We start from the raw sequence: 12,040 nt of genomic DNA on the forward strand, positions 1-12,040 counted from the left end.
AATCACAGAAACTGTCAGTGTGTCATTCTGTCAGTCAGTCATTCTGTCTGTCCCACGTTTTTCTACTCACTGACGTGGTCAATCTATGTGAAACTGCACATAGGCATTGAGGATTGGCATAGGTAGAAGGTGACAAAGCTACCACTGGGTATGGACTAGTTCACTATTAATAGTAAAACTATTAATTCTGTATTGTAAATGTCCTACAATCAAATTTTTACTTTAAGTGAAGCCTGTGATGCAAAACAACCACCACTTAACCCCGGCTTGGTCTTGGCAAGGTGCTGGAACCATCAATAAGTCCAGACTGGTAGAAAAAGGAGTTTCTACCACCAGGGTTGTGCACAGGTGTGTTGCATACTGTCAGTGATGAGACTGAGATTGGGTACTTTTACATGCCTGTCCATTGTTGCCTTATGTATGCTCTAATGAAGGTCAAATAGGCTGAAAGCTCAGCAATAAAGTGAAACACTTCATAGATGTAAGTGTGCGGAATTCTTTTTCTACCAGTTTGGACTTAAAGTGAAGCCTGAAAGAGAGGAATTATCAGCACCATGGACTTAACTTCACTTAACATCTGTTCAAGGTGGAGCTTTGAATTCTAATATGATGCTGGATAGTTTTATGAATAATAATGTGTCATATTTGAATTGTTATATTTTGTGAATTCAGTCTTAATCTGCAATGAAACCTGTAGCATGTCTGTGTCATGTAGGCTAAATGTAGTACTACAGTGTTTTCGTCTTTAGTAGAAGTAATATACCATTCAGTTGCAATGCACTTTGGGAGCCTTTTGTTTCCTATTTCACTGTATAGTGAGTTGAAATAGCAACATAATTCAATATTTTTCATATCTAAACATCATGATGGTGTGTGTGCTCAGGATGCGAAGAAGCACAGTGACGAGTGTGAAGTTGTTCTGGAGAAAGCTGGAAGCAGTGATACCACAGGCTGGTTCCAAACCGGCATGTCTTGAACGGGCACTGCAGTGGTATTCATTAGCATTAGCGTCTACAGAAACTGCCCTTGAGTCTACACACCAGCTTAATGACAGAAATTAGTGGAAGTTCTGCGTCCTCCTCCAGAAAAAATACTTAAAATTCAAATTTACAGCCATATTGTCCTTCCTACAAATTCTTCGTAGGAATCCTGCATTACAAATTAGAGGTGAGAAAGACACAGGTATTTCCCAGGCAGGCAGGGTCTAAAATAAGATGCTCGTTAATAAATTTTAATGTAGAATCCATTTTTTTGTCAGAATAAAGGTCAGGATAAGCTCGGCTTTGACTGTAACAATTTTGACCATTTTAAAAAGTCTCATCGACAGTCACGTGGGATCATGAATAAGACTGACAGAACCAAAGAATCATCAGTGATCAATGATTATTAATTTGTTTGAGAAAAAAAGAAAAAGGAACAAAGGATAAGGGACAGCCACACTTGCCTCTGAGTCAACAGCCAATAGAAATGCAGAATACAGATTCCAAGGCTTAATAGGAAGCATTCCCTGACATAACTGGTGAAGTTAGTTCTGGGTGCTTGCAGTGGACACCATGTATCACAGATCAATCTCCCCTCTGAGTGAGGCCATGTTGTCATCAGACTTCAGTAAAGCTCACTGGCATGCGATCTGTTTTGTACTTTAAACCAGTCTCAATAGGATTTCTTCATCCTGTTGTGATGGGATCATCTCGTATGGGACATTTGGTTCACGGATAATCTTGCCTGTGTGTGTTGTGAGAGTGAATCAGGATGCATCTATGTGCAGTTATGTGATGCCAGCGATGAGTCATGTGGATTATTTTACCCCACCCATTCTGTCAGGGTTATTTGTCTGCAAAGAATTTAGGGAGAAAACACTTTTATGGTGAGAGTTTCACACTTGGCATTAAAATGCACAGAGAAAACAACGACAACAGCAGACAACACACTTATTCTGTGTTGTCACATGATGAAAGTGGGTGAAGAACATGTCACACAGTTCCTACACGGCAGAACATGTGTTAATGTTGCTGTTGATGCAGCCTGCAGGTGCTGAACACACAGCTGAAGGCAGCCACTCACTGGTTAGTAATGTGAAACTGTGGAGCCAGTATTGCATAATGTCAGGATGGCCGAGCGGTCTAAGGCGCTGCGTTCAGGTCGCAGTCTCCCCTGGAGGCGTGGGTTCGAATCCCACTTCTGACAGATGAATTTTCTCAGCAGAAATATCACATTCCATCATATGTGATATGCTTTCCTCACCTCTGTTGAGATGCTGAATCTCAATTCGTTGTCTCAGTACTTGCTCTCTGGGCAGTGACGTAGTTGAAGCTAATATAATCTAGTCATATTCAAAACTCTGCAGCTTGGCCACAAACCAGAACCAAGGGGAGAGAGCACATCAGGCCACTCTGAGCTGCTCTGCACTGGCTTCCTGTTACATTTAGATTTTGATTTCAAGCTCCTCCTCCTTGTATACAAAGCCCTACATGGGCTGGGACCAAGCTACATTGCGAATTCCCTTGTTAACTATTTGCCTCCAAGAACACTGCGATCATCTGCTGCTGGTTTATTGGAGGGTCCCAGCAACAGCTTGAAGAAGATCGGGAATGCAGCCTTTGTCAACTACGCCCCAAAACTATGGAACACACTACCTTGTCACACAGTTCCTACACAGCATAATCATGTGTTAATGTTGCTGTTGATGCAGCATGTAGGTGCTGAACACACGGCTGAAGGCAGCCACTCACTGGTTAGTAATTGGAAACTGTAGCTATGGTATGCAGAAAGTCAGGATGGCCGAGCGGTCTAAGGCGCTGCGTTCAGGTCGCAGTCTCCCCTGGAGGCGTGGGTTCGAATCCCACTTCTGACAAATGACTTTTCTCAGCATAATTATCACTATACATGCTTTCCTCACCTCTGTTTAGATGCAAAATTGCACTTCATTGTCTCAGTACAACGCTCTGGGCAGTGACACTATAGTTGAAGCTAATATAATCAAGTCATGTTCAAAACTCTGCAGCTTGGCTATCAACCAAAACCAAGATGAGAGAGCACATCAGGCCACTCTGAGCTGCTCTGCACTGGCTTCCTGTTACATTTAGATTTTGATTTTAAGCTCCTCCTCCTTGTATACAAAGCCCCACATGAGAAACACACAGCCCAGCCTGCAGAAGTTTGGGGATGCAGCCTTTGTCATTTACACCCCAAAACTCTGGAACACAGTAACTGTAAATATCAGGGAAGCTAGCTTGCTGAATATTTTTAAAAGAAAGTTAAAAATGTATCTGCTCACTTTCGTCTTAAACTAACTCTGACTTCCTGATACAGGTCTAAAACTCTCAAAATCTTACTACATTTTATGATTTATAATTTTACATTTCTATGTTTTTAGGACTTTTTATGATTTATTTTATCTTGTGATGTTAGATTTTTTTTTTCCGCCCACGATCTGAGGAGTCTGTCTCAAAGATTTTGGCTTGCAATACAAAACAGTGGAGGTGAATAGAATTTAGTTTGTGGTGCTCACAGGACTGAAAAACTACGCTGAAAATCAACAAAACACGCTGTCTTCTGTTTTCATGGGCACTGTTTCTTCAGTCGTTCCACTGTAGACATCTTTCAGATACTTTGAGCACAACCATTGAAACCCTGTTGCCAGACAAGCATGTCAGAATTGGACAGTTCTGCAAAACCTGGGTTATGTTCAGTGACGTTTGTTTTATTTTTTTTTATGTGTCTGCACCGGCAGCAGCCATGGCCAGAGGCATTGTGTTTTTGTGTTGTCCATATGTCCGATTTACGTAAATGCACCTTGAGGGAATTTCATCAGATTTGTCACAAACATCATCTTGGACTCAAGGATGAACTGATTTGATTTTGGCGGCCGAAGGTCCTGGACACTGTGACCTTGTCTGTCTCATTCTTGTGAACGTGATATCTCAAGAACACCTTGAGGGACTTGTTCCACTTGAACTCAGCGATTAACTAATTCGATTTTGGTGGTCAAAGCTCAAAGTTCACTGTGATCTCAAAAACCATAACCATCTTGGCCACTCGACTCAAGAATTCATACGCCAGTCATGACAACATTTCACACAAATGTCCAGTAAAATATTGAATGATTAAGTGATGACATTTTTTATCCAAAATGTCAATTGTATCATATTTGAAGCATTGTGTACTTTCATGGCTATGTATGAACATAGACAAATATGCATGTAAACTGCAACTTGACTGGTTCACAGGGCATTAATTCTAGTTTCAGTCAAATGCCAATGTTTTAAAAAATTGCCACTTTCTGCAAAATTTGCACATGGTGACTACAATGTGGTTAAGGTCAGTGAAGGCTCGTGGTTGAAGTTAGTAAAGAGGTAACATTATATTGTACACTATTTCCCCACCCTAACTAGCAACCCTTACTTTACATTTCACGATAAAGGACAGGCAACTTCCCAGGCTGGTACTGATTGTTGGCACTGGATGTAAACTGTGAACTGCAGAATTGTCCAGTGTGGACTAATTTCTAGGGATACTGGGCTGTTGAGATTCCATTTAACTCCATAGTATTGATGTGGGCAAATTGGGCATATAATCCTAGCACTGTCTGCATGACTAGATAATACTAGAGGTAAGCGAGAACCTAACTTTTTTTTTTTTCTTCTTTTTGGGTGGACTAACATCTTCAACACTCAAATTCAGCAGACTTGGTATATACTGTAAATCAAATTCCAAAAGTCCAGACATTAGGATTCAGAAGCTGTAACTCTTGCTGCTGAGACTTCACATTTCATACCCCATCACTGGAATTAATACAGGAGTGTCCCCTCTGCTCTGTCTCTTGCTTGCAGCCCCTCCTTCGATGAGGAACTCTCCCCTCGGCCCAAGGGGAAGAAGAAGAAGAGAAAGTCCGAACGCAAGAGGAAAAGGAAAAGGTCAGTTCCCAAAATGAGATGACTCTGCAGCGAGGTGTGGTGTTGGACATCTTTGTCGTGTTTTCTGAAATAAATAAATAAATTGAGAGAAGTGTACGTGAGCATGCCTGGTACTCTCAAGAGTTCATGTTTATTTGTGGTCTGGTTTTAGGTCTCCTTCCTACAGCCTGTCGCCTCTGAGGAAGAAGAAAAAGAAGAAGAAGAAAAGCTCCAAGAAAAGCAAGCGGCATAGGTAGTTCTCGCTTACTACCACAATATTGGCAAAATAGCACATTTATTTTTAGGTGACTGAAATTATACTTTTTCTCCCTTTTTCAGGTATACCTCCAAAAAGTCAAAACACAGGTATGTGTGTTATTATTGCAAGATTTTATGCATCACTTGAGCATATCTCATGGCTGTGTGTGTGCAGTTTCTGAAGGGTAAAATATTGAATTAAAAGAGCAAACTTTAAAGGCAAACAGTTCTCACCTGCAAAACTTTCTGTCTTAAATGTGGTAAACATTTAGCTTCTGCTTTCTGTAAGATTTCCAACTTGAAAGCCAGTGCCCTTTATGTATCAGTAAGACAGCAGGCTGTATGTGCAGGCTTAATACGCCTCGCTCATGATTCTATTCTCTTTCATCCCACCAGCTCTTCAAGTTTAAAACATAAGAGGAAGGATGAGCGCAAACACAAGAAAAGGTCAGTGTTCTCACCCAGCAGAGTCATGTTGCTGTTACTGCAGCCTGTAGGAGCTGTTTGCCCAGCTGTAAGCAGTCACTCACCAGTTAGTAATATGAAACTGTTGGCATGGTGTTACATATATGTCAGGATGGCCGAGCGGTCTAAGGCGCTGCGTTCAGGTCGCAGTCTCCCCTGGAGGCGTGGGTTCGAATCCCACTTCTGACAGATGACTTTTCTCAGCATATATCTCACACAGTTCAAATATGTTAGCGCATTCATATCTGCCCCTTACTGCAGGCATGTCCAAAGTCCAAAACGTTGCTTGTGGGCCACTTGTAAATGGCCTGTAGCTTGTCCCTCAAAATACGCTGATATGGCTTGCCACACAAAGTGGTTACGTAAGCAAGGTCACAAGATTATGATGGCAGGACTATCATACAGTTTGTTGACATGCACAAGTAGGTACTGAGCACACAGAACTAATGTGTTCTCACAGACAGACGGTAAACAAGGAAACGAATGGTTACCCAACAGCAGACACTTCCTGTTAGGTAGCAGACATGACCACAGCAAAGAAGCAGGAAGTCGACAGCGAGGGCTGCTGCTTTCAGGAGCAGTGGAAAGTTGAATAATTACAAACAAAATGTATTCATATATTTTTTGTCTTAAATAACCCATATGATGCAAGAAGCAACTGGTATGTTCACAGTATCTAATCTGGCATTCATTCAAAAAAGTCTGGACGCCACTGCCTCAGTAGCCCCTTTTACACTGCCAGATTTTTGGCGAATGTTGGGCCGTTTTGCCGGCAAGCTGCGAGCGTTTAGACACACACAGCGCCGGATTGGCCAGTTGATCTGAGGTGCCCAAATTTCCACCTCGTAGTCATATTGGCGGAACCTTTTTGGTTTAAAAAGAACGAGGCACCCTTCCGCCACGGGAGGGACTGTTGAAGACTTGTCGCTGCACGTGCGACCCACTGGCGGTGGACTAACAGGAAACAGCTGATATAAGGAATGAGCAGCTAGTAGCAAGAGGGAAACGCAAACCTGACAGACACTGTAAAGATGAGCAACTGGGGAGACAAGAAATTGCGCACCCTCCTTGCCCTCGCAAACGAAGAGGCCATTAACCGTCAGATGACGTGGACAGTGAAGGACGGGCCAACTTACGAGAGAATCGCCGAAGGACTGACCAGCTGCGGCTTCCCTCCCACGTCACTGTAAGGACTGACCAGCTGCGGCTTCCCTCCCACGTCACTGTTTACGTCACATGCTGAGCTACATGTTTCAGCTCAGCGTGTTGTTGTAACAAAACAAAACATGTTTTGTTACTTGCTCACGCCCCCCATTGCCCCGAAAAAGGCACATTCTGTATAAACAAACGTAGGCAGGCGGCATTTTGCCGCACTCCCTGATTTTGTTTTTATACTGCCAATGCTGAAAAAAGACTGATTGGGCTTTCCTGCAAATTTGCACAATTCCTGTTTAAAAAGGGCTAGTGTTTATTCTACACTCTACAGTTATTCTATACTACACGCGCCATGTTGAATCCTGACCCCAAGTCCGCAGGCCTTTGCTGCATGTCGTCCCCTCTCTCTGTCCCCCTTTTCAGATCTGTCTGTCCCATCCAATAAAGGCAAAAGAGCCAAATAAAAAAATCTTTTAAAGAAAAATGACACTTAAAATCAACAAAACACACAGTAATATGTTCTCATAGGGACTGTTTCTTCAGTGCTTCTAATTAAAATGTCTTTCAGCTGTCATTTTTCGATACTTGAACACCACTATTGAAAACTGTTAAAAAAAATCTGCTATTGCTGCATCAGCATCATGTACTCTCCAAATCCTACACAACTTTTTTGACCCCCTGCTCCACCTCCTCTTGCTCCCCCATTGGTAAGCCCTTCCAGCCATGGCTGAGGAAGAAAGAGAGAGCATCCTCCAAAGTGCTCTCATGTAGGGACACGATGGGTGAATACAGAAACGTGCAGGCTTTTATTTTTTCTGAGCAAAGCGTGAAAAAAAAACCTCATAAAAGAGGAAAACCGATTGAAAGCTTGAGCCACAAAGAGAGGGGAAAAAAGGGGGTGAAAGAGGGTAAGAGAAACCAATTTCATGCTGTGATCTTGCAACATTTTATAATTCGACTTTGGATGAGCGGCCGTTGTTTGTAAGCACAGAGCCAAGTTCAGTTGCTGCTTACTACAACAGAAACCACTGCTTTCCAGCTCACTTCAACTCTCTACTCCCTCTCTCCTTTGTGCTCTTCATGCCTTCACTGTTCCTTTATACTCTCGCTTCTCTGGTGCGCTCTCCTATTCTTCAAATAAATCAAGTATATATTTCATATTCATCAGAAAAAAATAGGATCCCAACAGTTTGCAATGCCAGCAAATTTACATATGTGCTCTACAGGGCTGTAAATAAAGATTCTTTTTATCTTAAAACAGTCTGTTCATAGTGTCGGTGGAAACAGATCTGCTATCTGGAGTCATAGAATAACTAGTTGAAGGATAATTGTAATTTATTATGTCTTGTGTGCAGATTTTATTTTCCCAGTTGTAGACTTAGAGCAATCTGTACAGCTGCCGATCTCATCCACACTTGTTGCCATTTTTCTGCAGCAATTTTTTATTATTTTATTTTATTTTTTTGTGGGTATACCAAGGTAGCTAGCTAGCTATGTAAGACAGGGTGTCTGCAGGTCTTAAAAAAGTCTTAAAATGTCTAAATTCAGATTTGATAGGTCTTAAATATTTTCGGTCACATTACTGCGAAAATGTCTCCAGCCTTACAGACCTAATGACTGTTTACAATTTTTGGACTGACCAAGGAATTGCATTAATAAATAGCATTTATGACAGCGGTGAGATTTGACAAAATTTATAAGTATAATTTATATATATAAAAGTGGTAAATATAACTTCGTTTTATCTGTAGACACCCTGTAAGAAGATGACGTCCCAAACAGGGAAAACGTCAGTGAGTGCAACCCCAGACCTTTTCGAATTTATTAGAAATTCAATTGCTGACGTCTGGGAAAGCAGCATCATTGCTAGTCCAAGTCCAATGGGAAAATTCTCATGAATGTGGTATCTCAAAAACACCTTCAAGGATTTCCTTAAATTTGGCACAAACGTCCACTTGGAGGCAATGATGAACTGATCAGATTTTGATGTTTAAAACTCGAAGTTCAAACCAAAATGTCACCTCGGAACTAGTGTTGAGTAACGAAACACAGTGTGCCACCAGTTTTTAGACAACCGGTACCTAACCAACTGAAGCACAATGCAGATTTCAGTGCATCATTTTGGAAGTGACAGTGACATGTGGCAACCGGAGTGAAACAGTGCAGTGTGTGCACAGTTTCGGCTATTTGTCAGTGAACAACTCCTCAAGATCCAAGTCAAGTTCCCATGTCTTGCTTCCCACTTGCTTAAAGTGAAGCTGGTTAGCCCTTAAGTTAGCGAGCGGAGTTAGCCTCCCATTGAAACCTGATTAGGCTCATTTAAGGTGGACTGTTAAGGTGGACCATCTGTTCTCATTGTAGTGACAATCTCAGCAGCTCTTCAACAGATACTGGAGAGATGTTTGGCTGCTGAGTCTCTCCTGGGTTAAGGAGACAATTACTGATCATCGCTTAAGATTATTTTGCTGTTATTAGTACTGTAACTGTTCTTTAGTGTTAAATTATCTATATAATATTATTTTCTATGTGAAATTCTTGACAGTGTCTTGTATTTATCTATATTTGTGTATGTAAGTATACTTTGAATTGTTGAAAGTAAATACAGTACATAGTTCAACTTCGACTTTGCTTTTACAGAAAATAACAAAAGCTGTCATGTTGCTGACCGTTATTTATTTTTATTTTTTTAAGTATTGGTTCAGGCATTGTATCCTTAAGTATCGTTTTAGCACCGGTATCAAGAAATAAAAATACCCAAAGATACCCAACCCTGCTTGGAAGTCAATGGCTATTGTTTGACGACAAGTTAGCATTTTCTAGCTTTGCATTTATATGCAGATATCTGTTGACTTGCATTTAGAATTGCAATGATGACGAGGGGGAGCAGGTTTTTTTCACAGATTGTCTGTCTCATGTATTAGTGTGTTGACAGTGAGTTTCAGCAAATAAAACAAAAGTTTTTTGTTTTTTGTTTTTTTAAATTACCAACTACACCTTTAATTTACCCGCCCACCCTTATGGGTATAGAACAATATGAACAAACTACAGATGTAATCAATTTACCGTAGACTAGAACAAGTAGAAGCAAACCTTACATTTGTGAAGCTGGAATTTATGCATGGTAAATTACATAAACTACTAACTAATCAAAAAAAAATTCAGGTAAATCCTGTCAACTGGTTATTCACAGTTTTCTTAGCTCTTTATCCACTTGTGTCTCCTCATCACCCCCTTCAGTTCACGGACTCACTCACGGCGGAGGCGGCGCTATCGGAGGTCAGACTCGGACAGTTCTTCTTACCAATCTTCCACAGAGGACAGGTAGGAGCCCATCTCTCCCCCCTCCTCCTCACCCCTCCTCACTCCCTCAGTTTATCTTATCAGCTCGAGGTGTCTGCCGAGTTCCTGGTCACACCACAGCGATGACTGATAAGGCAGAGGTGACTTCCTGATCTCAGGCACGACCAGCCCTTATCACAGCTTCACAGGAAGTGGCCCCATATTCACTCCACAGATCGATGCACTCAATTATAATGACGTATTGCAAAATCCTGAAAGATGAAGGATGTTGTTTATCACAGTTTTTATGGATTATACTGAGCAGGGTTGATGGCGTGATGATCTGTAGTAGCTACTGGGATAACTGGACACTTCATTTGGTGATAATTAATCCATTAATAATCATTGATCACAGCTGAATACAGAATGTAGAGTCAGAATGGCATCATCAGGGACAGCTCAATAAGTGTATTTTGACTCATGACAAAATCCACTTCAGTTTGAACTCAAAGTGAGGTCCAGTTTTCAAACTAAAGTAATCTGAAGATATTCTGAAATGACCATTTTAAGTCTGTGTGCAGTTCTTCATCACTTACTCGTTGCCATGAGTTTCCTTGGGATATTAAGCAGAGGAAATTATAATTAAAAGGTCCAGTGTGTAGGATTTAAGGGGATATATTGGCAGACATGGAATATAATATAATAAGTATCTTTTCTTTTGTGTATAATCACCTGAAAATAAGAATTGTTGTGTTTTTGTTACCTTAGAAAGAGCCGTTTATATCTACACAGGTAACGGGTCCCCATTTGTGGAGATTGCCATGTTGCACCGCCATGTTTCTACTGTAGCCTACAATGGACAAACCAAGCGCTGGCTCTAGATAGGGCCACTGGCGTTTTCGCGTCTTCGTGTCAACCCCTGCACTTAGAAACCCATCTGCAGGAGAGGAAGAGACCTCAGTCTCCTCAGTAGAGGATTCAGCTCCTGGTTAAAACTTTCTGAACAATGAACACTGAAGGAACTCTAACCTGGAGAAGTTTCACCTGGTTGCAATGTGCAGTCCTCACCTCTGTATACCAATAAATCCCCCTAAATCTTACACACTGAACCTTTACAAGTATGTAGCATACATAAATGCCACACACCACAGCATTTATAGCCTGAGAGCTTACAGCACAGCACTCAAAATACAGACAGAACGATACAAGACACAAACTGCAATACATAATTAGCACCATAGAATAGGAAACACCAAATTATTCATGGCTGCAGAACTGATTCCTCTTCAAAAATGGTGTCAGTTTGAGTTTAAAGTGACCGAAATCAGGATCCAGTTTGAGTTCTGTAGGTAAAGAATTCCACGGACAGAAAAAGCTGTTTTTCCAAATGAGGAGTTACACAGGGGAACCTTACAGTTCCCATCGGCTGCTCCACTGAGCCAGAAGCTCTGAAGCCACCTTTCCACCAACACTTTCAGGAGCCTTTGAAACCAAAAGTAACCCTTCAGACATGGTACCTAGAGCTTGGGCTTCCACTGCAAACCATACCCTTAAATGTGCTGCTCCGTCCAGCACTCACTGTATTTCCTCCTTTATCAGTCTGCACCGTGTTTATCATCCACAGAACGAGGCTGCACGCCAACATTTTCAGAACAAAATAAATCAGGCTGCAGTGAGAGTCTCTCTCCATGGGATATTTAAAGACTAGTCCATATCCACTGGTGGCTTTGTCACCTTCTACCTATGCCAATCCTCAATGCCTATGTGCAGTTTCACATAGATTGACCACGTCAGTGAGTAGAAAAACGTGGGACAGACAGAATGACTGACTGACAGAATGACACACTGACAGTTTCCATGATTATGTACAGCATACCATACCATGACTTAGTCACACCAAAAATTAGGGAAAAAAAACAAACATTCAGCCACAGCGATCGGTCGCATTTTAGCCATTTTTAAGCATTTTTCTGTTGTTATAGCGCCAC

General features: G+C 41.5%; 1 protein-coding gene and 3 non-coding genes across 4 annotated transcripts in view; all 4 read left to right on the forward strand.

Annotated features, from left to right (window-relative positions):
* srrm4 (serine/arginine repetitive matrix 4) overlaps positions 1–12,040 on the forward strand; it is a 100,516-nt gene that overhangs the window by 75,485 nt on the left and 12,991 nt on the right. The window contains exons 3-7 of the mRNA XM_050051853.1: positions 4,833–4,916; positions 5,068–5,148; positions 5,235–5,261; positions 5,550–5,600; positions 10,011–10,094. Of these exons, the coding sequence (XP_049907810.1) occupies positions 4,833–4,916; positions 5,068–5,148; positions 5,235–5,261; positions 5,550–5,600; positions 10,011–10,094 (327 nt within the window). The remainder of the gene's footprint in view (positions 1–4,832; positions 4,917–5,067; positions 5,149–5,234; positions 5,262–5,549; positions 5,601–10,010; positions 10,095–12,040) is intronic.
* trnal-cag (transfer RNA leucine (anticodon CAG)) lies at positions 2,105–2,187 on the forward strand. The gene has a single exon. It is a non-coding gene; the product is annotated as a tRNA-Leu (tRNA).
* Positions 2,772–2,854, forward strand: trnal-cag (transfer RNA leucine (anticodon CAG)). Its single transcript has one exon. It is a non-coding gene; the product is annotated as a tRNA-Leu (tRNA).
* On the forward strand, positions 5,725–5,807 carry trnal-cag (transfer RNA leucine (anticodon CAG)). The gene has a single exon. It is a non-coding gene; the product is annotated as a tRNA-Leu (tRNA).

This window comes from Epinephelus moara, chromosome 8 (genome assembly GCF_006386435.1).
Source record: "Epinephelus moara isolate mb chromosome 8, YSFRI_EMoa_1.0, whole genome shotgun sequence".
Taxonomy (NCBI): domain Eukaryota; kingdom Metazoa; phylum Chordata; class Actinopteri; order Perciformes; family Serranidae; genus Epinephelus; species Epinephelus moara.